Here is a 27,007-nt window from a genome sequence, read left to right as displayed (position 1 = left end):
TGGCAACTTAACAGTACTTCGTGTTTCCGTTAAATACGCCGGTCCAGCGCCTATAATTATTTATTTTCGCGGGTTCCCAGTCTGCTCTAATTACTGTTCCATGTACAAGGAAAACCGACAGCTGCCTTTTCCAGGAATAGGCCACGACGCAGGGGGTACTTCCTTCCTTCGGAAGCATTGAACTTTTTGTCCGAAGCCTATGGAGTAAAAATTGCCTTCGGTGGAAGTAGAAAATCTGATCTCTGACGGGAATAGGGCCTTCAGCATTACAAAACGAAAATGTAAAAATCACGTTGCAATATTTTCAAATCATTCGGTCAATCAATGCCTATTTCAAACGATGAGATAGAAGATATAGGCAATTTGTAGTGAGGAGAGAAATTGCAATTTATTTTAACTCCACTACCGTACATTTCAATTAGAGGCGCCCCTTCAATTAGTAGATATGCAACATACACAACACATCGATGCAATAGTGATGCATAGCCATGTAATTGTAATTCAAGGCAACCTGTGCTACTTGCGGAGTTCATGATGATTGAGCTGAGGTATTGACCGTTTCTTAGGGGTGGTTTATGAAAACTTTGGCTTAAGGGAAGTTCGCAGTTGTCGCATAGAACCAGAGTCACGACACATTGAATTTCCGCTTAAAAAACTGTAGTTTTTTGAGAAGCATTAAAATTTTTCCTCGCAAGAGAACAAGCTTTGAATTTGGCCACTAAAAATGCAGCTCTGCAGCTGCACCCATAAAAATAAATGAAATTGCTCCAACGAAGCGAAACTCATTTCAAAATGGGTGATTTAAACCTAATCGATGGTGATCAAAACACGTGCATAATTTTGATTGTCTATAATGCTTGCTGTTATTTTTTTAAAAGACAATTAATGTACATTACTTTTCGGAATTTTAACACACACTGCACAATTTGAAGACATTTGGTGAAAATTCTAGGGAAAAAATTGTGTAGGACTTTCTTTGAAAAAATAAAACATCAGGCGTAATCTGCAACATTGCAAGTGGAGGTACGAATTTTGCAATTTTTTTATCAAGCATCCATAAATCGTATCTAATTTTGCTATCGTTGTTTTTCTATCTTTTTTGCAGTCTATTATCTAACTCGGGTACCGAAAAACGAAGAATCGCTTCAAAACATACGGTTTAACTACGTTATCGGACGCTCTTGGGATATCAAAGTGTCTTGGTTTTAGTACTCATAGATCGTCATGAGTTTATCAAACTCTCGGTTTTACTCACCGATTTCACTTGAATTTTCCCAGATCTCGCATTTTGATCGTGAAAAACATCCTTTGTCGACCACTATGGGTTACACCGACAAGAGCAAAATCTAACCCAATGACAAGGAGGCAAGCCAAATGCCTTGATGAGCTATTAAGGAGGCTACGGGATCGAATTAATCCAAATGGTTAATCACAAAATAATAACAAGAGCCCGCAGTGTAGCGCTCTTCAGACGCCGGGGACATCGAGCCAGCTCCCACGGGTAGAATAATGCCCCTGGGCCTGGTTGCCGATTCTCGCAAATTGGCAACACTGGGTTTTGTCCATTTAAATGTATATAAAACAATCGAAATTAATCGAGTCTGGTTGCCTTCCACAGAATAGATTGCTTGTAATAGATTTGAAAAAAGGGGCAATAATAATCCTACTGAAAATTTGACCGCGCTTCGCAGAAAAGAACACACAACGGAAGGCCACGCAGAAAGAGCCACATCAAATATTGCTAAACTTAATCGGGCAATTTAATTTTCAACAAGAGAACGTTTGTGTAGATTCCTTTGAAAATTTTGAAAAATTCGCTTCGTACAATGCAGAAAATTCACCGAGTTTGTACAAAAATCCACACAACCGTTTTTATGAAAAAATTAAATTGCCCAGTTAAATTTGGCAATAATTGAATGTGGCTTGGTTCCTTTCTTCTTAAAGCGTTCCAATTTTTACCGTCTGCTGGTCGAGAGAATTCGGTCTACACTAAATTTCAACCTAGGCTATTGATACCAGAGCATAGAGGATGGTTCTGGAAACATTCCGAGACCAAAAAGTCGAGTATGTCGAAGCAGTGATCATTGAATTTGATGGACAAAGCTATCAACAAAGAAGTCGAAGGCACGCTGCAGTGCGGCGGGCGGCTGGCCAATTCCCAACGCGCGTTGGCGCCTACAAACCTAAGGGGATACTCCAAGCGTTGCACAATGCGTGAAGTATCCCCTTAGGTTTGTAGGCGTTAGTGCGCGTTTTGCGCCGCCGCTGTAGCACTAGCACACCGCTCCGCTCAGTGTAGGCTCTACTATTTAAAATCACGGAGTCGGCGTTTTTCAGCTCATGATTTTGAAATTTTTGCACGCTCTGCATGGAATTTCGTCATCTAAATTGATGAAAGAAAATATGTATTAAAGGAAAATATAAAATGTGTTTTGTAAATATTAAGGTGGTTCCGTGTCAAATTTAATGATCCCCAAAGCTTTTTTAATTATTTCTTTTATATTTTGTGCTTTTACTGTGGTGCAGCGTGTGTACGCGCAACCAAACGCTTAAAATTAAACGTATTTGCCTCTAAAAAATCGATGTACGTACGGGTTAAAACTAATAATTGCAAGCTTCTTGGTTTTGTCCCAATTTTTATTCATTTTTGTGTAGTTTCTCTCAACAAAAATCTTATTTTCCGCGTTGACGTAAACGACTGGACAAAACAGGTGCAGGGACAAAAAATCGTTGACGAAATGTCGAAATGACAAATGTCGAAATGTCAAAATGAAACCAAGTTAAATAATCAACCCGCTGATCCAGAGTTATGAAGATGCAACCAAAAACAGAATTATACAAGCATCCTACTTCAACGCGCGTTACGTATACAACTAACCTAGCCCACAAATGAAAAGAGTGAGCTTCAACCGAGAAGAGGTGTCGAAGTGCCGAAAAATTCTCCTACTTCTCTCTCTTGAAGCAAAGCAAATTAGGCGAATTCCTCTAAAGGAAACGGCGCACAGTGAATCGAATCAATTAGAGAGGTCGGACATAAAATTTTGGACTAAAACTGCATGCACATTTGATGTTTATTTCGTCACATTTTAAATTTCAAGGAGTCCTTTTAGAGGAAAATTTCACCAGGGAACCAATGGAACCCTTTTCAGAACCTCAAAGTTTTTTTTTTTAAATGGAGTTATGAGCGTTTTAAAGTTTCCAAATTGTGTCCGACCTCTCCTATCGACTCGATCCACTGCACGGCGACATTCCAATCGCGTGCCTCGATGCCCATTCGAACGATAATATTGCTCATCAGTTTGCGGCTTTGATCCGCACTCCATTCGAGACACGTGCCGAAATGCACACATTAGTCAAAACAGAAATCGATCGGTGTCTCGTCTGGAATATCTTATTTATGGGGCACTGAACAGACTTTCAAGGGGCTCGTGTCCCACAAACATTAGTGCCAGGCAGTGGTGCGGAATTATACACACCCCTCCATTAGACACAATATAACGGAGGCGAATTTTTTCAGCAATTCGGAAGTGTTGTAAAACCAGACTGCAAAATCGTGTTCATGTATTAACCTTATTTGGGTGGATTGATACGGGAACGGCATGGGTATCCTCCCACAATCCTGAAACCCCGGCTCAAGGAAGATAGGGATGGAAGATAATATGCGCCGTGGAGGAGACACTGACAGTGAGTCACGCGCAGCGTATCGGTTTATTGGGACTGACGTCATCGTTGATGACGAGCACTCGGAGAGAGTGTTTTATGTCGGTAAGAAGAGTGAGTTGTTCGGCCCGGTGAAGGATCCCCACCCACGAGGTTATTAGCACCGGAGATATTGATAAACACTCGAAAAAACTTCCACTCCAGTGATGCGTCAAACATGACCGAAGAAAGGGTAGCCAGAGAAAAGTTTATTTCTTTTCAGAGACTCTGCACTGCGTTATAGACTGTGTATATATGTGACGCAGTGTGACAAGGTGTGTCAGAAGGTGGAAATTCAAACTTTTCAGTGGAGCGAAAAAGCTGGTTTCCTTGATAACACAGTATTACGAAATTATTGGTTATAATATACGGTTTTAATTTTTCAATTAAATGCAACGAAATTGGAAGTTCCTTGTACTATAAAATTTCGATTTTTTTTACATATTTTTATCGAAAAATGCAGATTTTAAAGATCAATATAGGAAGTTTCATTCGCGAGAAAGGTAGAAAATTTGCATCGCAAAAAAATAGCGACTTCTCTCAATTTTATAACCATTTTACATCAGAGGAGCCTCTTCAATCGGTGAATGGACAAACGATATTTTACGGTACAATAGCAATAATGTTATCATATAAATGCGATTTATTGCAACCTTTGATACTTTGGTTGGGGTAAATAAGATAGATTTTCAGTTTTTGACGTTAAACACTTTTTAATATTTACGTGAACATTAGGCAAAAGTTTCAAGCGATAATTTGCATTATTCATGATTGTATGGGAGTTCGAAGTAAATAATACCTGGCAACAGCGCTAGGAACTTTGGATTACCGCCAAAGGATCAATTTTTGGACATTTTTGGTGTTCTTTGTGCCAAATTATGCAAAATTTACCCGTCTATGTTGTAGTATCTCAGTTTTTTGGTCCACTTTGCAGCACATTTAGCCCTACATTGTCACAAATTTTCCCAATGGTGGTCTAAAAAATATTTTATGAAGTTTAACGTGATTACTGTCTATTTTATATATTCAAACTCTACGCTGTAGGATATATCTCCGCTATGTCATGTTACAATTACATTTTCTCGGTGTACTTACAGTGGCATGGCGTGAATGATCGATTATCGATATCTCGCCATTTGAAGTTACGGTAAAGAATCGATTATTAAGGCGTTCGCTGCGAACACCCTGTTTATCGACCCTTTCAAATACGTGTAAATGGAAAAGCAATCCATATATCGCAAAGCACGCCACGCCACTGTTTATTTAAGAATCCGCTTCTGTTAGTTGATTCTTTGAGATCGAGTCCTAATAGGCCCTTACAAACACTAACACGGAGACAAGACGCGCACTTCGATGAGGATAAAGGTACCGAATACAGGGAGAACTGATGAATTTCACTTCCCTCAAAGTCACGAGAGGCCTTAAATTTTGAGCTCGCGTTTCCGAACGGAAAGTAGCGGAATCCACGGCATCGGCAGCAGAAAATAAAGCTGCAATCACGAGCCGCAATGATGCTACTTCCTGAAAAGAGGATTAAACTGCTTGTAGGCTGAGGATTTTTCAAGGAATGGTTTTATGAACCTCGCGAGATCCGCACAGCCTACCCTCCATCCGACGCCTCAATATTTCCGTTCAAAATCTGCTCCTTGGAGGAATTGATATGGAGATAAATAGACAGGAGGGTTGCCTTTGTTGTGATGGATGCGTTGTCAAAGCATCAAATTGTATTTTAAAGTGTTCTCATTCGTTTACTCTCACAAAATAGGCAGTGAAAAACTTGCAACGTCGCGACTTGAGGTATAAATAATTTTTAAATCACCGTCGGTTATTGAAGAATGTGTAACTGCGCACGCGCTAGAGTGTAATGTCAGCGGCAATCTATAACCGTGATCTTCCGCAATCAAGTCGAAGCTCGAAGCAATTCAGTTGAAGGCGCTCCCGAGCAACTATTTCACCACGGAAGTATTGCACAGTATCAGACGGAAATGAAGGCGCACTAACGTTTGTAAATTGGCTGGTATCGTTTAGCACTGTGTAGAGACTTACAAATTGTACGAAATGCGGCTCCTGTTCGATCGATTTTTGTGGAAAGTTGGTACCACGTGATATTCTTTGACGGGAAACTTAAATTTTAAACTCAAATTTTCAAAATTCGAAAAATGAGATTTTTAAAGCTCTTGTTCTGCAAATTTTGACCGCCTAAAGTTTTCGTCGAAACGATACTTTTGACGATGACAGGAAATTATGAGGACCCGGGATTACAAAATTTCATCCGTATTGTGAAAACACGTTATACAAAACATGTTAATGACTAGAACGGGGAGGAACAAGAAAATGACGTATGTTATGCACTCGTACTTTCTTGAAAGTGTTTTTTTCTTATTTAATGGTTCATCCGCTCTATGAGTATATGAATGGTTTTTTTTTGTTTTGTTTGTTGAATATGTAAATTTGTTGAAACCCTTGCCCAAGCATTTTTAGCCCTTCCCAGATTGAATTGAAACAATACCCCGAGCATTACCGAAAATTCTTTAGCTTTGTAATAAAAGTACTTCTGTTCAATTTTCAAAGCCAAATTATCACCAGAAAATGCATTATGTACACTGAGAACCGTCCTTAAGTTACTTCGAGCTTTAAGGGGGATAAGGTGGGAGGATCCTCAACATTGCATGACTCGACGTTTAAATCGGAGAGAAGCGCCAATTTTTAAAATAAGTTTCGATAACTATGGCAAAAATTAATAGAATGGAAGAATTTAGCGAAGCCGAATGTAATTTTTTGAGGAGGATATTTGGATTGAATTTTGCAAAGCGGAACCAAGAGCATTGCAATGTCGCTAAGATTGTGCAACTTTGTTTACCTCGCAAATATACACGGATTATCTAAACTAATTTTATCTTTACTCCCAGTAAACTATAACTTAAAGGCGAAAATCACCTTTGTAAATTTAATTTTTGGCATGATTTCAGTAATTTCATTGAATGAATATAAGATACACAATCTCAGCAACATCGGAATGCTCTTGATTCCTTTTTGCCAAATGCAATCCATTTCATGGCTGTATGTTGAGGGCGTAGGAGGTATGAACTCCCGAAATTTTGCTCGAGGTAATTTACGGACGACCCCTCATACCTGAAAATGAATAAAAGAGCATATCCAATGTGGTATGTACATATTTTAGTGATGCGAAAAGAGAGAAGGAGAGAAAGTTGGGGGCGTACCGTTTACGACTCACCTCCGAAGCTCCGCCAATCGGAAGTGCTCCTCTTGCCCCACGTCGAGTGGAGGCTGTTCCAAGATCGTTTGTCTTCGTCTAACCGCTCGTCGTCTTGTGCCTGTGAGTCCAGCGGCGAATCTCGTTTGCCCCACGAGCCCTGTTTCAAAAAAGCACAAATTAGAATGACTCCGTCTTCGTAGAACCTTAAAATTTTCGTAGAATCTGAAGTATAGAGAATTTGCAGGTGTCTGAAATTTGATGAATCTCGTGTTTCAGTGGAAACTACAGAGTGGACAGCTGAACACGAGCATACTCTTGGTTCATGAATTGAATAATTTTTGGAGAAGGTGTGACAAAATGATCTAATCTGCTAAAATACATGCGTTTAAATGGGAAATGCCGCCAGATGACGTCAATAGGCGGTGCATTTTCTCACTTTTAAATCGATTTTTATACTATTTGCCATATTAGAAAAAAATTATAAAAAATACTTTGAAACCAGCCTTTTAAGCGCTTTCAGATGAAGCAATAAAAAATTTGCACGCAAATTCTCCATTTCAGATACAGCAACGATTCAGATCCGCATTTCATAGAATCATTTCGATTAAATTTTGCCCTTAGTAACTGCAAATTCTGTCTCACTTTAGAAACAATGTAAGTAGCATTAGTTTCCCTATCCTTACAAGTGTTTTTATCGATTAGACAGAAATTATAGATCTGAATTGCAAGATGTAGTTCATATGGATCGGGCTTTATAGAAATGCACCTAGGCTGCAGTCGCGAACTGGACTTAGAACTGACTTGTAAGGAAACGGAGCCAAAACGCCTTCAATTTTTGAGTATGCAACATGGACATCCGTTAAACACGAATAGTTGCAGTCGGGCGTTGCGATCGCCATGTCCAGGCAAATAAGGAAAAGAGCCTGCAAAAATCCGCAATGTTCACAGTGATTCATATGTAATTTTTGACGCTGAATACGAATTTCAATTTTGTACCGATAAATTCGGACCGGAACGTTTCCAAAATTGGCAAAATAGGTCTGAACTTGGCTTTTTTGGCGGATTATGGCCTGTAACTCACAAGGAGTTGATCTGACGATAAAATTAGTTAATTTCAAAATTGAAAACCCAAGAATAATATACATATAAGCAAACAATAAGCGACCCAAGGTTTGCAGGTTGACATGACCGAAATCTTGGATCATCCGAGCCGAAAACTTTGGTCTGCTTTATGAACCGAAGTCGATGTTGGTAACCATAATTTTTCTCTCCCTCCATGATGAGTGTTATATCAGGATTTAACATTACATTAAAGTAGGCCCTTTCCTAAGAAAATGCATAAGTTGGTAGGATTCGCGTCGACACAGTAGCGAGGGTGATCGCCCCCATTTGGACGGCCACGCCTTCACCCGAATGTTCTAGCCCGACACTTAAGGTCGATTTATGATAACATTTACCCATTAATTCGGCCCCCATAAGCTCTAATTAACGTTCTTCGTCGGGTGACTTAATGATGCGGCACAATAATTCCCTGATCGCTCCTTTTGCCCGTCGCAGTTTGACTATCCTGCAGATCTGGGGCAGAATCATCGCTTCGCTGACATGTGGACATAGCAGCGTAGTTGTTTCTTTTAACTATGTTGTAGCATACTGCACAATTTTTCTAACACTTTATCGGCACTATGAACACGAATAGAAGATGAAGATGGGCGGCTCGCCCGAAATGGTCATCGTGCGTAAAGAATAAAGTAAGTCATTTAAGTATTATCGGTTTTTGAAATTTTTTTGATTTGTATCGACAAAAGTGTTTCTTGTAAAATGAGCTCTGCCATCCATTGAAGTCTCTGCTTGCTGGGGGTCTTAAGAAAATGGAGTTACTATTTTTTAACTGACAAACGATGAGATATTGGTTTAGCTTTGGGAACTTTTTCTTCCTTGCTTTTCGTACTTTCTTATCGGTATGCGGCGTTGCAAATTTCCTATCATCCTTCATTTTTTGGTAGAAAAATACTCAACATAATATCTTGGAAATTTTCCTGATTTTTTTTTCTCTACGTGGACATTTCTCGCAGTGTCGTTGATTTGTTCTCTTTTTATGGAATGAAATGGGGGCGGAGATTGCCATACACCACTGATGAGTTACGCGTTTTTGAAGTTTCTACCCTTGATATTGATATGAAATCGCCTACACGGAATGACAGCCTTAGTTTAAAAAAAACTCACAAAATTTCCGAAGAAAGAATTTTTTGCAAACAATTAGGAAAAAAAAAACTTCCAAAATTTTTAAATAAGGGCGGGTCGAAATCATAGTTTGCAAAAATAGCCATCTCAAATTAGAGTCAAACATGTCTGACAAAACAACTCGTGACTTCCTATTTCGGATATTGCGAAACATTCCTTGTCAAAATCTCAAATTCCAATTTTTCGACTCAAATGAACAGTTTCTTTTTCAAGGACCGCCATTTATCTTGATAGTGAGGATACGGGGGAAAAAATATAAACCATGCAATAGTATGAGAATAGAGAGTAGAGAATGTACCCTCGCCACTTCGAGGCAATAAAATGAGCTGGGTCACAATTTGAAAATGTAGTTGGACTTCATTTTGCAATTGGGAACGAAAATTACCAGCTCATCGTAAAAACACTTATGTACGAAAGGAAACTAATGGTACATACATTGTTTCTAAACGGAGCCAGAAATTGTAACTCCGAATTGAAAAATGTAGTCCATTTGACTTATCTGAAGATTAGTACCTGTCAATGATCGGTAAAGCATGAGAATCGGTCCGACAGATTGCTAAATTATAACCTTCTTTTTTGTTTCAGTTTTTTCCTCCACCTTACAGAAAACAAAAGTTACTATTTTGTAAAAGAAAAAAAAATCCTAGATTGATGCTGCACAACGTAAATCCTCTGGGGTCCTAACGAATTTCATTCTCGTTTTATTTCGAAACTAGCTCTGAATTTTATTTTTCATTATAGGACGGCAGATTTGTTTGCTGAATTGAGGAGTAAACTCGAGAAACGCTCTGGTTATTGCGCGCTTCTCTCCCGTGCAACTTATTTACATATTTTTTTCGCAATTCAAGAGCTTCTGACTCATTCCAAAGTTGTCAAGCCGAGGAAGAACTTCACGATTTCCAATAGTTTGACAACACAACATTATTTTTTTCCCCTTTAAATCTACATTAAACAATCGGTTCTTCGTAAGGCAGCTTGCCTCACCTAAAATCGATATTTTTAGTGGATATGAATGGAGGAAAAATGGTGTCACCAACTTTCAAGAATGGCCCCGGTTCTGTATTGGATAGCGCTGCGTAAACCAGTCATAATTGCATTGAGAACTTTGAAAGGATTATTTCATTTGGAGGTTAAGATTTTATTTTTTCAAGAATGCAATTTTGGGAGTTGCTTTTCGAATGAAAAAGTTAAACTAAATGTTCAGCTCATCTTTTAAATGCAATTAAATTATTACAACGATGGCGCACATTGGTCATAACGTTTTATAATCTTAAATCATGTTTTATTTATTTTTCTTTTTAAAGAAGACCAACCAGGATATTTCCCGTGAAATTCCTTGTAAATAATTTTGAATAAGTGCAAAAATTTACAGAAAATTTAAAAAAAAACCTCCTGTATGATTTCCTTTTAAAAAATTTAGGCAGATGTCCACTGTTGCAATCGCATGTATGCATAGTTTGCCTCTAGCCATCGATACATTTCCCTTTACATTGCCACTGTCATGAATTCATCAACCCACTGAATCGGAAATAACCTCGCACACTAGATTTTTTTCTGTGTGCTTCGCATGTTCATTCCATTTGTACCGATACCAAAATATAGATGCTGCCTGTCAAGTGGTTTGGAAACATTTCATAAAAACGCGCAGCACAGTATGTGTTTTTTACCCTCTCTGTCCCTTTTTTGCCACCCCCACCGCTCCTACTCCATCCCTCCGGACAAGGTCATCATAGCCCGAGGTAGGTCCATGTGATACGTGACGAATTATAGGAAGGTCTAATCTTCACCCGCCCTCCTCGCAACTGAATTGGTCGATCCTGAAACCGGGCATGCCTATAATCTGACGAGCCCTAGAATATAGGTTCTCCTATGCAGCTCAGATCTCATCAGAAAATGGGATTGTTAGTTTTTTAGCATAGACCGATCCAACTTTAATTTTACGGGAACGTGGAAATGAGTTCGCGTCGCAAAAATAACAAAAACACGGGGTGGCAGGGTTGTCATGTCCCCTTGGGAAAACTCGGATTCTCTAGACTTTCAAGGGTGCCATAAGATAATTTTCTGAGAAAGCTGGCACGGATGCACTCATTCATCGTTTGTATCGTCTCCTGCAGCAGAGTAGGATTAAAAATTGGGGAATTTTGCAAAATTAAGGGGTCAGAGACGGTATATGCGCATTATGACAGTTTTAATGACTAAAGTCGGAAAATGCGCACCGTTATTGCAACGCTTTTCTTTGCAACGAAATTCTCGATCATAATGTCACTCTCTGTAATGTATAAGTGTTAAATTAACGCGTAACGCATCACGTCTGAGGCGGGAGGCGCTTTATGGAGGGTTGAACTGCGGCCAGAGCGCAGGGTCCTCTATTTTCTTGATAGGAAACCAGCCAAACTATCTTCATTACATTCTCTCTTGAATGCGTAAATTTAATTCTAATGAGCAAAGAAAATTAGTAGTAAATTTTTAGGAGATCAAATGATTATTGTTCTTATAAAAAATAAAACCTCAGCAGAGATCTGCAACGCCAATTCGACCGCACTAGGGAAAAACACCGTATGAACATCCGAGAGTTGCAGAATATCTTCCGATAAAATTTTCATTTTTGAGGAGAGTTTTGAATAGTTTCTCTTAAAAGTTTCGGATGATTTAGCTCTGATCGCGAATGAAATCTTCCAAACATTTGCACCGGTAACATTTTCATGGCGACGTCACACTTTATGTTTTTTGAAGGGCGATATCTCTATGAATACAACGAGGAAATTATTTGTGTTCTTGTGTTACCTTCGGTTGACACAGGAAGTGAAACACAAACCAACCAAATTTCATGATGATTTTGGTACAATTTACGGTAAATTCAGCGTCGAAGACAAGGAGGCTGGAAACCCCCGGAATCAACCGCACGGAAAAACACGAAATTGCTGATTCAACAATTTTGTAGTCAAAGAAGTGTCCGACATGTGTCAATGTTAATTTTACAATATAAAAATGATTATTTAACTACCCCCGTGGTTTAATTAGCTTTTCACTATGTAAAGTGTACATTTGAAACATGTCGGACACATCTTTTAACAATTTAACTGTTAAATCAGCAATCCATTTTTTTCCGTGCGGAGGCTTGGGTTATCTTGTGTTTTACTTCCCATATCAACCAAACCCTTGTGTTCAGCTTTCTTTCTGTGTATTTGACGAGAAACTTGGTATCTGGACCGATCTACATGACCATATATCATCGAAACTCATCCATGAATGGCGCAACGGGCCCAATTTCAGAAGTACACCGAAAAAAAAAATATCGGTGTATTTACTCAGAAAAGGGGAAATTTACCAAAAATTTAGGGTTCTATTTGATCCCAGTCTGTTTCTTGGTAAAATTACCATTTATGGAATTGGTAATTTTACCGGACCTTGGTAAAAAAGCCAATATTTTTCATCGACTGTGGTAGAATTACCGAGATAAAATGGCGAAGTTACCGGGAATTGATTACCAATAAAAATGGTATTCTTACCTGAAAAAAACAGTAAAAATACCTGTTTTTAGGAAAGCTCACCAGTCTGTCTTTGTAAAATTACCAATAATCGGTAAAAAAAATGAGATGGTAAAGGTACCAACGGACCGTGGTAAAAACGCCGAGAATTTTTTTTCAGTGTGCAGGTTCATGGACCGCAGCCCCTCCCCAGGTGTCATACCCTTTCGCTGCACTTTCGTCCCTCGTCTCGAGTCATTAGAGTGCACGGTTACTCATTGGTGCGACACCAAAAATAGTGTTTTCATAATTCTGATGGAAACCTGTTCACGAAAGTTACGCGTCTCTCCCCTTCCTGGTGGTTTTGGTTCGGAGTTTAGGGGATATCCCTTCCGCGGTTTACGCAAACCCGACCCCCCCCCCCCGCCCCCTGTCCCTGGCTGGACCCCATTCGTAACGAGACGACGCGACGCGCGACTTCGACGCAACCTGCCTTGGCTTTCGGTAAATTGGTTTTTGTTAATTAAACCTGGGATTGAATTGAAGCCACCCGAAGCTGAAACATTGCCACTGTCACCCAGATGCCAAACCTACTCAAAAAGTTCATTTTTTATGGATATGATACACAACATTTGCATCGTTACTACTATCATAAGCGGATCTACGGGGGCGTCCCCCCTCCCCCGTTTGCCCGAAAAAAAAGAGGAAGAAAGAAAGAAAAAAGGGCGCTTAAGTTTGGTAATAATTCAGGATGAAACGAGAAAAAACACCTTAGTGTTTGTAACAAACGGCCAGAACTGTTTTCAACAAGGTGGAGAAATGAATCAGTGAGAACGAAAACACACCAACTCGGTAACTCGAAAACAGTTCATTAACATAAAGATCATTGAAGTTAGCGCATCTGGCCCAACTTGGACCTTTAAAGTGTCCATAAGTACTTGTCTTTCAGCAGCAAAAAGCTTTTTCTTGAAGTAACTTCTTCACCTACTGTGCAGGTTTGAGCGTGTCTTGGTTATTTTCATTTTTCCGAGATGGTGTGTTTTCGTCCTTATTAATTCAAATAGCACTGGGTTGGGTACTACAAAGCTAAGAAATTCCAAACAAATTTCGATTTGAGTAAAAAACTCTATAAACTGGTACTCATTAGAGTCAATAAGTTGACTCTAATCAACATTTTTTTTTTAATTTCTTGGCTTCGTTTTCCCCGCGAAATGGTGTGGACCCAACACCAAATCTACACCTTGTTCAAGATGAAATCGACCCAAACTGCATATTAGATTATTTAACATTTCGAGAATATACCGAATAAAGTAGCCACTAAATCACTTAAAATATATGGTTTTTAAGATTTTTTTCTTCTTAAATCTCTAAAAGTCGCCCCATCTTGCAAAGCGTCAGGCATGACCTTAAAAAAGCAATTGGAAAATACTTAGAATGTAAAATTATGATTAGTTGAACTTCAAGGATTCTAGTCGAATTCCCGGTTATTCGATACAGATTGCGTACCCAGCCCCTGAAAATTCTATGATATTTTACGAAAACTTTACACCAAAAAAGAACTTTTATGAGATTTAATTTTCCACCTTAATCCACTCTAAAGAAAATAAAAAGTACCTGTCTTGAGTTGATTCGTCTTGGCAATAGAAAAATGAAACCCGGACATAGAAGTTGTTGATATTATAAACACAAACATGGGGGAGAGATTCGGTCCTGAGAAAATAAAAACATCGGAGATGTATCTGCAGAGCGGCAACAATGCTTTGGGGTTTTATTGCGAGTGAAATCTGTCCGTTCATAGCGCCGCGATATGTTCCGTGATGTTCGCCGTTCCATCCAAATCGCTCAACTTTAATTCTTTTTTTCTGTTTACTCTTTACGTTTTTACGTTTTTTCATGGCGATGGAATAGTTGGGTGGACCAGGAGGCACAGTTAGTGTGACTAATCCCTCAACAGCGAACGCTACTCAGAAATTGATATCACAGCGGAGGAAGTTTGAATTTTTAATCCTCTCGGATACGTGCGCTGAAAGCTTACGATTTCTTTCCCCCTTTCCTGCGGTTTTTTCTGTGTCTGAACTTTGTTTTGAAACTTATCCATGCGGGTCGAGTTTTGAATATCAACCACCGATTGATCGAGGGGGCGGCCCCGGAATTTTGTTTCAAATGCTTTTGAAGTCATTCTACAAACTTCCAATCTACGCTGATATGAAGCGGTGCTTACTTCTTTCACCGACATAATTTAGCTGAAATCTAAAAACCTCAAAATACAAAGGGGCTGGGTATGCAACACGCACCAACAACATCAAAAAGCGAAAACCAGTCGCCCTTCATTGAATTTCGAAGAATATTTTTCAACATTTTTTTCAAATGCTTTTGAAGCCATTCTACAAACCTCCGCTGAAGCGGTGCTTGCGTCTATCACCGACAAAGCTGAAATCTATAAACCTTAAAAAACCGCCTCTTTTTGAGGGTATTCGGGAATTTGATTGATATGTGATTAAAATAAAATTTTACTATAAGGAAATCCTCTGTAAGGATTTATAGCTTCAAATCAAAGCCAATTTTGGCGATGCAGCGATGCAAAGTATCCTGTTTACCATATCCATTGAGCAATTGCCAAAATCCTGCATCCCGTTCTGTGACGTTGCAAACCGTCTGTCACTTTATTTAATGAAAAAAGGGCCTAAACACCGTTAACGCGCATAATTCAAATTTTATTTCAATGTCCGTTCTTTCAACAATATTCCCTGAAAATATCAGCCCTGAAAGTCGAGCAGTATTTTCTGGCAAAAACCTAGCAGAATCGGAAGTTTTCAGACACCTTAATCGAAATCAGAAGTCGCGTAATTTCACCAAGGATTTTGTGGCACAACATCGTATGAGCTGTTGATTCATCCCACAAAACGTGTTGCAAAGATCAACAGCAAAAAAGAGTTTCTGGATTTAGAAAATATGCTGTTGTTTGACGTCACAATCTGTGGAGACAATCTCGGACATCTCACTCCACCCTCCTGTAGTGTGGGGCGGATCAGCGCGGCCTTGTAGTTTTACTTTTAAAAAATAGAATATGACAGGAAGTCTGCAACGCTGCAAACCGAGGTATATGGTTTGGTAGTTTCACTGTCAATATGTGTCATTAGTTTGCATGTACAGATAGCAATTTTTATGTGAGCTTGAGATATTTTCTTATTGCAACATAAAGTCCAATTTTTGCAACGAATTGTATTTTTCTCGATTCTTGGGCGGAGAGTAAAATTTAATTATAAGTCATACGCAAAATAAATAAGAGCACGTCTGCGCTAGGACCAACAGAGCAACCATTAAATGCATACAAATTTCGAGCGGAATGATTCGAGGTGTATACATCTACAAAATATTTCATGTTTTATATCCATTTAACTCCATAGCAAATTTCATGCCGTGTGGATGCATTAGCGGGGAGCCGGAACTTAATGCCTTCTGTCGTTTATCAGTTTCAGTACATCGCAATTGGACGTATTTATGCTAAAAGAAACTATGTGCTTATGGTTTGCGTGAGACATAGTTCCTTTTAGCATAAATACGTCCAATTGTGCGACTTAATGGCGAATTACGGGACGGGAGCCACTAAATGCAGCACTGCATGGTATCATTTCACCAGCGGCGTAGTGCGCTTTGCGATGTATCGATTGTTCTGCCATTTAAACCCATGGTAAAGAATCGATTATTCAGGTGTTCGTTGCGAATACCCTGATTATCGATCCTTTTCCATAGGTTTAAATGGCATAACAATCGATATATCGCAAAGCACGCTACGCCAATGCATTTCACGCGTCCGCTGAACCAAGCACGAGAGGGGAGAGGTGTGGTTATGGATGGCATTTAGGAAAATGGACGTATTAATAAAAAAATAGTTGTTAGAAAAACGTATGGTCTACAGGAAAAAAAAACCCAAAAATGTGACCGTCACAGTATGTAACAAAGGTGGAAAAATAGCGCTGAGTTCACACTATTTTGCAGGGAAAGCAAAGCCAGAAAATTTCGGTTGTAGGACATTTCGTCAACGATTTTTTGTCCGCGCACCTGTTTTTTCCCGTAGTTTACGTTCACGCGTTTTTCCGGAAGGGGAGTTTTGGTCCACTTACCACTTGAGACCCAAAGCTAATTGGCCCACATGTAAATACAGACGACAATTTTGACGTTTTTGGATGATAATGTCTTGGAAGAATGAGGGTTTGCTTGTTTTTGTTTTTTTTGTTTGTTTGCTCCAATGGAGAAAAATATATAATTGAGATTTTTGGTAAAAATGAGGGAGCGTCATTTCCATGAGAGAAAATTCCCTAAAACTCTCTACACCTCTTTGGTGCAACAGGACTTAATTAGCTTTCAATAATATTTTCCCATATTTTTATACCTGAACTGGAAAACCTATTGATTTGCCTCACCTAAGGGATCTCATATTTTTCCTGTGCATGATAACTTCGCTTCGGCACTGGTTTGCCGCAGCGCTTCGAGCTACTATTTCGCCACGCATACTCAAGAATGTTCTTTTATCTCTCTTATCTCGACTTATTTTGCAAGGAAAGTTCCGTACTCCTAAAGGATGCCTGTCAATCTTATAGTTGGTATGCTGGAGTGCCTTCAATTTCGTATAATACTGTACAACACCACTATTGTGAAATAGTGAAGCGCCGTGGCACGTGGCACGCTGCGGCGCGGCGCGGCCAGCCAGCCAGCACGGAACGCGCATTGGCGCCTACAAACCTAAGGGATACCTTAAGCATTGCGCAATGCGTGAAGTATCTGCTTAGGTTTGTAGGCGCCAGTGCGCGTTTCGTGCTGGCAGCACGTCGCATCACTCCGCTAGGGCCTAATATTTAAACTCGCGGAGTCAGCGTTTTTCAACTCATGAATTTTATATGTTTGCACCTTCTGCATGGATTACTTTAATTTAAATTGATAAAAAAAAATATATATATATGAAAGGAAAATTTAGTGTGTGTGTTTGTAAATATTAAGGTGTTTCCTTGTCGTATTTAATGATATTCAAAGCACATTAATATTTTCTTGTATATTTTGTGCTTTTACTGTGCTGCAGCGTGGTGTGAGCGCAACCAAACGCTCAAAATAGGACGTATTTGACTCTGAAAGATCGATGTACAAATGGGCTGAAACCGAAGACTGCGTACTTCTCGGTTTTTTCCCTATTCTATTCATTTGTGCATGGTTTCTCTCGACACAACTACTGCTCATTGACTTTAATATCGATGCCGTCGCTTGGAAAGGGTTTTACAAATATTTGTTTTATAAATGTAAATGTTTTTAAAATAAAGTAATATTTTCATTATAAAAAAAAGTATTCATAAGGTTTATTTTTCATCGAAAATTTTAAGGATGGAAATAAAACCAAATATTCACCCATGACAATTTAAAAAGATTGATCAAAAGAAGGAAATAACATTTCATTTAAAAATGAGTTACCACAACAACTCTTCCGTCTCTCTCAATTTTCTCATTTCATTATTGTCAATATAATTTTACATACGGACTAAAATATGACACTTGGACCAAGTCACTGTTGCGTATTGCACGCGTGGACGTAAACTACTGAACGAAACAGGTGTGCGGACAAAAAATCGTTGACGGAATGCCCTGAAACTGAAAATTTCAAAAATGTCAATTAGAGTCTAAAATTTTAGACTCATCAGGGCTTCAATTTCAGTCACTGATTGAAATTTCTGAAATGTTTTAGCTTGCTTTTAAAAGTGCTTTGCAAAAAAGAGTGGACCTAGCAATATTTTACCACCTTGTCGCTACTAGATAGAGAACCCATACAGGGAGCGGACGGACATGTCGAAATATGGAGTTTTTATAACCCAAAAGAGCAGTCAACCATAAAACAAAAAATATGCCACTGCCAATCTTCAGACTTAATATCAAACCAAGATGATCAAGAAAGTTTATAAATGAGTGATCTTCCGCAAAAATGAGTAAACGTATGCGAAAACTAAGTCAAAGACGTGATTTACAAATGACGGGCCATAACAATTATTCTAATAATAAATTACTCCGGATAATTCGAATCCATAGCCCTTCAGGGACCTAAAAGCTCCATGTTCTAACCCCAAAATTACCGACATGTCCGTACTCTTCCTACTTCCAGGTAGATACTCGCACATACATGAGTCACTTTTTTACCGCTTTCTGGCGCTTTTCGACGCCTAATTACCACAAAACTCGATCTTCCCACAGGTCATCAGGGAGTTAACACTCCCTCATCTCATTTAACACCCCCTGTCGCCACCCTCTCACCGGGCGTCCCCTTCGTCTCCTCCCAGGAGGAACCCAATCAAGCATCTTCTTTGGTAGATACTCGTTGTTTTAAAACTTCCTTTGAGGAAAGTAGTATTTTTGTTTCAGCTTGGATTGACTTGAATGATTCAACCGTTTCAGGGCTCGCCACATCTGACGGCTGTTTGAATGGAGAATTTGCACGCAATTTTTTTATTGCTTCATCTGAAAGTGCCTAATGAGCTGAGTTCGCAATATTTTTCATAATTTTTTTCTGACATGGGAAATTGGAGAAAAATTGATTTAAAAGTGAGAAAATGTGCCGCCTTGTGACGTCATCTGGCGGCATTTCCCATTTAAACACATGTATTTTAGCAGAATCGGTTATTTTGTCATATCTCCTCTAATAATTGCTCAATTTATGAATCAAGGGTATCTTCGTGTTCAGTTCACTCAGAGGATTCCACTTAAACAGGAAATTCATCAAATTTCAGACCCTTGCAAATTCTCCATTCTTGCTGAGCGCTGGAGTTTGCCTGAATCCAACAAAAAAGGAATTGATAGGAGATTTGATCTCGTTACTCGATGATGAACACCGGTTGAATTCTGACGAGGGTGTAACCGTGGATTGATGGCAAAAACGGAATCAGATTATGCGATGACAATCCGATGGAAATCGAGCACATTATTTGTTGGTCATATATTAAAGCGGATATCGAATACCCGCTTGGGATTGATTTATTCAGCATTCAGCAGAGCGGAAAAATCTACCGAGGGATGAAACAATGTAAGCGTGTTTAGGCCTATACACTGAGAGAAAAAATATATCATAGAAGTTCGGTTAATGTGGGAAGTGAAACACAAAGTAACAGAGTTTTCAGATAATTTTGGGGTTTGCCGTCATCTTTCGTCATTCTCTTGTTCTCAACAAAACCCGTGCAAAAATCAACGCAAAATTTGCTTTAGTATGTGTTTTGCTCTCTGCATTAACCAAGAATAACACAAGAACACAAATATTTGTCTCGGTATTTAGAGTCTTGTATGGTTTTTTCAGTTTTCCCTGATCCTTGCGTCTTTCGTTCATTTCCTACTTACCATTCGTCTCCATGTAACATTTGTTACCAGTTCGGAAGCGTTGCACATAGGTCTTTTTTCAAAATTTCGTTTGCTTAGTTTATCATATAAAAGGCAACTCCAGCTTTGATATAATAAAAAAATAAAAATTAAATTTCAAGAGTTTCCTACTTTCTTTTGAAAAATCCAAAGACCGAAATCAATGAACGAAAAGTGTATAGTGCATGAAAAGAAAAGTAAAATCATAAGAAATTTCCTTAAATTACCGCAAGAAACACTTCTTATTGCTGTAATTCTCGACCGAGGTCCCTACAGCCCCCGCCCCGCATTTCATCATAAGATGTCTCACTGTAACTTTACAGATCAAATACTTGATACAACTATTTTAACCTCTGAGTAGGTGAAATTGCCTACCCACTCAATTGAAGGATAACTTGGTTTCTCACTCGCGCTTGTTCCTAATACTGAAGTGGGCCTCCTTGCTTTGCCGTTTATCTACTTCCAACAAGATGAAGATGAACTCCTCGTCTAATTAAACTGGTGCAAATAATCCTAAGGACGGCACACGTTGTCTAATTTCTTGTCATGTTTTATTTTTTGCAAGAAAACTGAGCAACTTTCTGCTTAAAATTTTGAGTGTATATCCTTCATACTCTTAAGTTGTTGCGACGCATGGCTGAGGCACTTGGGGCTGTTGCTTTAAAACTTTTTCCAAGAAAATGTTTTTGTACTTTAATGGTGATTTTTTTACGGAATTTTGAGATTTTAACTTGAAATAGCCCTTTCAGGGGAACACTAATTTGTTCAAAAGAAACACTAAGAAGTAGAATAAAAGACTGAATTGAGAACCGGAAATAGCAAAATATTGCACAGCGTGACTTGAAAATTTTGTGCATTTTTCAAGAGAGGCCCCTTACACCCTCCTCATTCGAAGGGTGTTTTGCCAGACCTCCCAGTATTCCGTCTCATTTTGCCCAAATACTTTTTTAGTCCACGCATCGCCACGAACTGCTGTAAAGTGGATGGACCGCTGGGCAGGTTGGAACTTTTACAAGGCTTGCCTCCTTATCGAAATTTCACACGTAACTCGTTTAAAGTATCGAAAATTAGTTTCTAACTTCGGCTCATGCCGCTTTAAGGTTTCCCTTCACAACTCAGCCCAATGAAGCTGAGTCCAGACCTGTACGCTTTCGGTAGTTTTATGTAAATACCTTTAAAGGAAGGTAGTCTTAGATGCCTAAGGAAGTCCTCTCACCGTTTATTGATCCATTCACATGTATACAATACAACAACTGCGACTTTATAACTAACTGACAACAAGTGCCACCATTTTTTTGGATTATAAAGGTCTCCATGGGGCTTATTGTCCACTATCGCTGTAAAAGTACCCCAGCTTCATTTTCCTGTATTACAAATGAGAGGAAATTCAGCAACACCAAACATGGTATATTAAGAATACGCTGAGAATTCTTCGCACCAGAATTTGCATCTCAGCACATGTGGGGGATGGCGATTTTGCTCTACCATTTTAAACCGTTCTTAGGCACAGTCGGCGCTTGTTCTAAGCACTTTTTCCTGTAGCACATTCTTGCTATATAGGCGACATATGTTTCCACACTCCACCACAACCGGCGGAAGGTAGAGCCAGGTCCATTACAGTAGCGCGGCGTGCTTTGCGATACATCGATTTATCTGCCTTTTAAACCCGTGGAGAAGAATCGATAGACAGAGCGTTCTCAACGAACACCCTAATATCGATTCTTCATCATAGCTTCAAATGGGGGAATATCGATACTTGATCATTAACGCTTCGCCGCTGGTCCATTTCTTTTTCTCCCACTGGAAAAAAATAACACATTGAATCTAGAGTCCAGACTCTTGAAAACATCGCCAAGAAAAAATACTCCTGATTCAATCAGATTTTCGCTCAAATCAAGAGGAAATCCGCTCAAATTAAGAGGCTTGCTTCTTAATTCTAGTAAAAATCCGATTGAATCAAGAGTTTTTTTTTCTTGTCGATGTTTTTAAGAGTCTGGACTCTAGATCCAATGTGTTTTTTTTTCAGTGCCGGATGGTTCTCCTTAAATCCGTCTGGTTTCACCCTGGGCCAAAACGTTAAACAAGCAGGAAGTTGGAAGTTTGGCTCACCTGAAGATTCTGCCAGGCCCGTTTGCCCCAGCCGGAGGAGTGGAGATTCTGCCAGCCGCGCTTGCCCCAGCCGGGGTGGAGGTTGCTCCAGCCGCGTTTGCCCCATCCGCTGCCCTGGAGATCGGACCAGCCCCGTTTGCCCCAGCCGGCCTGCTGGAGGTCGGACCATCCCCGCTTCCACTGGGACTGCTGCTCCGAATCCGAGCAACCCCCGGAGCCTGAGCGCTTACCCCAACCGCCGCTCTTCAAGTTCTCCCACGCTCGCTTCCCCCAACCGCCCCCCTGCAGATCCCGCCACCCCCGCTTCTCCTCCTCCCGCTCCTCAAACCCCTCCGAGTCGGGGTCCGACGCCGCCTGCACCTGGAAACAGAAATCACGACGATTGTAAAATTTACAGGAGTCTCAAGGTAAATGGAGAAGGATCAGTTCGTCGTTCTCCTCACAAAAGAACGTAACTAGATTCCGATGCTGCCAAATTTCTCCTCGTAATTTGTATTTTCACCGGGAGAATCTTGGGCATTTATAACTGAAAATTTCCCAGATTTTACCTCTGATCTCATGCAATAATCAGAGAAATTTTGGGAAAAATGGCACAGGTATTATCTTGTAAAAAATTGATTTGTTTTAGTCAATTTTGCAATCTTGGAAGGGAGTTACGTTCCGTCGTGCGGGGAACGACGAGTTGTGCTAGTCACAGAATGGGCCTGTTACAAACTTCAGCAAGAGCAAAAAGAATGGTTTACTTTAAAAAATTTATTGAGGTATTATTTTGACTGAAAGCGTCGTTTTTTGTTGACAAAATTTGTTTTTTTCTTGAGTTAAATCCGTGCGGATTTTACTTGAAGTTAGTTTTATCGAGTTTAAGAAAGGCTGTTTTGTTATCTTTTTTATTTCAAACCTAGCGATTGTAAAACGACGCTTTTTTAACTAAGAAAACACTGATGTTGAATTGAATTCGCACGGATTTAACGTTAAAAAACCAAATTGTGTCGACAAGAAACGACGCTTTAAGAAAAATGTTTTCAATGTCATTTCTTAAAGCAAATGGCTCTGAAATCACGGTGGAAACACATTGGAATAGTCGGAAATACACTCTTACATCAGCAGTTTCATCTAAAGTCTCCGAAAATTTCAAGTAAAGATACTCATAAATGTCTTCAAAAATAAACGTTTTATCAAGGAAAATCTGGAAACCTCCGAATGCTCAAACGACACCTTAGCAAGGCAGTATACAGGATAATTCCAGAGATACCAGTCGGCAGAGAAAACTCAGCTTTCGGGGAAAGCGGTTGGGTCACGAATTCTGCCGTGCTGAGGAGAAACGCCGTATGAACATTCGGGTGTTGTCAAATTTCCACCCATAAAATGTTAATTTTTGCGGAAAAATACCAATATTTTTCCTTGATATTTTCAGGAACATGAGGAGAAATTGCAAACAAAATTATACGAAGAATGTGAGGAAAAATATTCATAAGTTCACTAGGAAATTCGTGTATTATGTAATGAAATTTGGCAACACCTGAGGGCTCTTACGGCGTTTTTCCGTAGCACGGCAGCACTGCAGAGAGTGAAACGACCACGGTCCCTGGAGACTGTGGGATTACAAGAAAGGGAAAGGAAGCGCTCTGCTCAGACGCCCAGAAAACAGGGAGGGAAACCGAAACCCATCTTGAGAACCATCGGAGCGAGTGAAAGTGCCGAAAATATTTTTATTGAAAGGAATCATCTGAATACTGTCCGTCCCGAAATACCTCTAATAGAATCGAAGGTATACTTATATTTTATTTTTGTGTCTTGCTCGCGCCAAAGCAAGCTCACTAGCGTTAGAGCCTCAAGCACCTATGAAATTAGAAGCCTCTCCCAAAGGACTTTTATGAAATCCCTGTGTGCGAAAATGAAGAGCTCAAACAGGATTTGTTTTCGGATTCTATAGCCTGTGGCTTTTTTAGATCATGATTCGACACAGGGAGAGTTCGATGACATGTTCTAGAAATTTTCCCTGTGACGTCCTCGAAGAATGACACTTAGAAGTGAGATTATGTTTTTACTAGATATATTTCATTAAATTACATTGGAATGATGGATAACCAAACAAAGTGCAAATTCAAGCATTGTAATTAATTTTTAACGTTATCATCTGGTTTGGAGTTAACATGAGTTTTTTTACTTGAACAAGTCGTTATCTACGTGTAATTTTGAACCTAAATTAAAACGCTTAAATTTGTACCTTGTCCCTTAGTTCACCATTAATCTGGCATTTTGAAAACGTAGTGGCTGTTTTTACTTTCTTGGAGTAAGAATGCCCTATCCCCCCCCCCCCCCATACTGTCGCTCACGGAATCTCAACATACTATTACTAATGTATGAAAGGTTTTTCGGTTCGTTCTCGCCCGTTAATAAATGGTCCTTATCCATAGAAATCGAGCATTTTCGTTTTTTAGGGAAGCAAATATACATGTTTGCGGTGCCGAGTACGGTCATATTTACGATCAAATTAATTCCCGATTAAAACTCAATCCCAATCAAACTAGAAAGCATTAACCTCTCCACACGACTCTCAAGAACAGGCAACGGAGCATCCATGAGAGCAGCCCACTATTTGCGGTTTCCGCTACCATATCGGATACACGAATCCAACTTTTTGAGGTCTGATATGGCAACGCTCCACGAAAGTTTTCGCGAAACCTAGTCCGGAATAAGGGGGGGGGGGGGGGAGATGCCGTGGGCGGTATGCGGCTCTACTCGACCAACACCGTCAAATCATGCACGAAACTGGAATTACTCCCATAGTTGATGCTGAAACTCGAGTTTAATCGCTGATGAATGGCAACTGCGCCAGGCCCAGCATCCGCGGTGCGGTGCCCCAAACTCGGGTCTCCTCAACTTCAAAAGCTCCAACCTTGAGCGCGGGCCATCACGTGGCCCGACTAAGCGTGTGAACATTTCCACGTCGGGACAGAACCGCGCAACGCTAGTGTCTAGCTGGTGTCGGTTACGCGCTTTTAGTGTTACGTCTTGGAATCTCAGTCATGAGGGAGAGGTTACGACCGGACCGTCGGCGGTTAATAAGACAGCGTACCGAGATGAGGTGGTAAATCACGGTGATCCATGAAGGAGAGCGTTGGGCGGCTGTAAAGACGTCTGTGATTGGTTTTCGGAGACTGTTCCTCCTCGTAAAAAAGGCGAATACTGCCGCACTAAGGAAAAACGCCGTACGAACCTTCAGGCGTTGCCAAATTTCCTTTGATGAAACTCGAATTTTCTGGTAGACTCATTAATGTTTTCCCTGCAATTTTTCAGATAATTTTGTTTGAAGTTTCACCTAGAGCCCCTGAAAATTTGACGGGAAAATATTCGTAACTTTCCTAAAAAATACGCATTTTATCGAAGGAAATTTGGCAACACTCGAATTTTCATACGGCGTTCTTCCTTAGCACGGCAGAGTAGACCTACGTGAGATTAGTAGCCAAGCCGCGATGAAAACCTTGGATTATTTTTATTTACTTTTTATCTCCGTTTCATGGCCCTTTTTTTCCTATTTATTTTTTAGTTGATTTGTCATTTCGGGTTGATGGTGTCACTATAAGGCTGAAGCAAAATGGACTATATTATGCATTACGGAACTACAATTTCTAGCTCATCTGTAAAAACACTTGTGTGCACAAGGAAACTGTTTGTATGAACGTTATTTCCAAACTGAGCCAGAAATTGTATTTCCAAATTACAAAATACAGTCCAAATATCGGAGCAACATCTGAAGAGCGGGAAGAGAATCGGGTGGAGCTAATGGTACAGATTTTGGCCCTCGTATCAAAACTTTAAAAAACTAGGTAAAAGAGAAAGAAGAAGGAGAAGGAGCGCAGCAAGAGGGAGAAGTAGCTGGGGAAAGGAAAATAGATTAAAGGAAAGAAACAGAAAAAATAGACATAGGAAAAGTAAGAGAGACAAAATGAGGTAAGTTACTGTAGAAAAAGAAAAAAAATAAAAACGAAAACGACAGGAAGAAGGAGAAGTAGAAAAATAAAAAAGTAGATGACGAAAAAGTAGAAAAGAAAAAAGGAAATGAAAAAAAGAAAGAGAAAAGATGAGAAAGAAGCTGTCTCTTGCCTCAGGAGGAGGAGGGGGGAGTGCCTCCAAGGCCTCCAATTATTTTATTTAAAATCGATCCTTTCTTCCGAAAAAATAAATAAATAAAATCGCAAATATTTTCATTATCTACAATTGTTTCGCAGTTTTATCCTGAAATAAAGGAGATGGAAGTTGATCTAATGTCTTGTCCTTTTCAGGGGGGGGGGGGGGGGAGGCTTCAGGTTACCTTACAAGTGCTTCGCGAGGAAGTAAGGAGGTTCTACAACTCGAAAAAAGTGCCTTACGTAATTCCCAGAACGTCCTTAATTCTCAGAGAGCGAATTATTTCGCAACAGAGTTTCCTACTTTTCGCGGTCTTCTAGGAAAGTTCGGCACCCCGGGAAGTTCCCAAGCTCACCGCATCGCGCCAAAAGCTCTGTAGGCATGAAATCAGAGCGGGATATTTCCCTTGTCATCACGAGGGGTTGACCTTTCAATTACTCGCCGGCGAAGAAACAATGCTCTCCCTCCTCCCTGCCCCCAGCCCCTACAGGGTCCTCTCCCCCCGCCGCGCCAATCCACCCTTATTGTCTCAAGTCCCCTCTCTATTAGCGAACACTTGTTACTCCCGGCACATCACCCGTTCCTGGGTTAAAGCAAAAACAACGGACTTGTGAAGAGTTTCCATCGTTGTTAAGCGGTTTTCGCTTGTCGGGACGGAATGTCATTTCTTCTTGGGCGGAAGGACTTAAGCCCATTCTCAAAATTATCCCAGATTGCAAATAGGTACATTCATAACAAAGATCGAAAAGAGTTACATCTA

General features: G+C 39.9%; 1 protein-coding gene across 5 annotated transcripts in view; it reads right to left on the bottom strand.

The window, feature by feature from the left end:
* Mip (Myoinhibiting peptide precursor) overlaps positions 1-27,007 on the bottom strand; it is a 219,822-nt gene that overhangs the window by 10,499 nt on the left and 182,316 nt on the right. For 3 of the 5 annotated variants that reach the window (XM_072302942.1, XM_072302944.1, XM_072302943.1), the window contains 2 exons: positions 22,117-22,476; positions 6,935-7,073 (listed from right to left, as the gene is read on the bottom strand). In XM_072302942.1, coding sequence (XP_072159043.1) covers positions 6,935-7,073; positions 22,117-22,476 — 499 coding nt within the window. Of the gene's footprint in view, positions 1-6,920; positions 7,074-22,116; positions 22,477-27,007 lie in introns of all 5 variants that reach the window. The other 2 variants (XR_011900299.1, XM_072302945.1) reach the window with 1 other exon arrangement.

The sequence above is a fragment of the Bemisia tabaci genome, chromosome 7, assembly GCF_918797505.1.
Source record: "Bemisia tabaci chromosome 7, PGI_BMITA_v3".
Taxonomy (NCBI): Eukaryota; Metazoa; Arthropoda; class Insecta; order Hemiptera; family Aleyrodidae; genus Bemisia; species Bemisia tabaci.
This window is presented reverse-complemented; position numbering and strand designations above follow the sequence as displayed.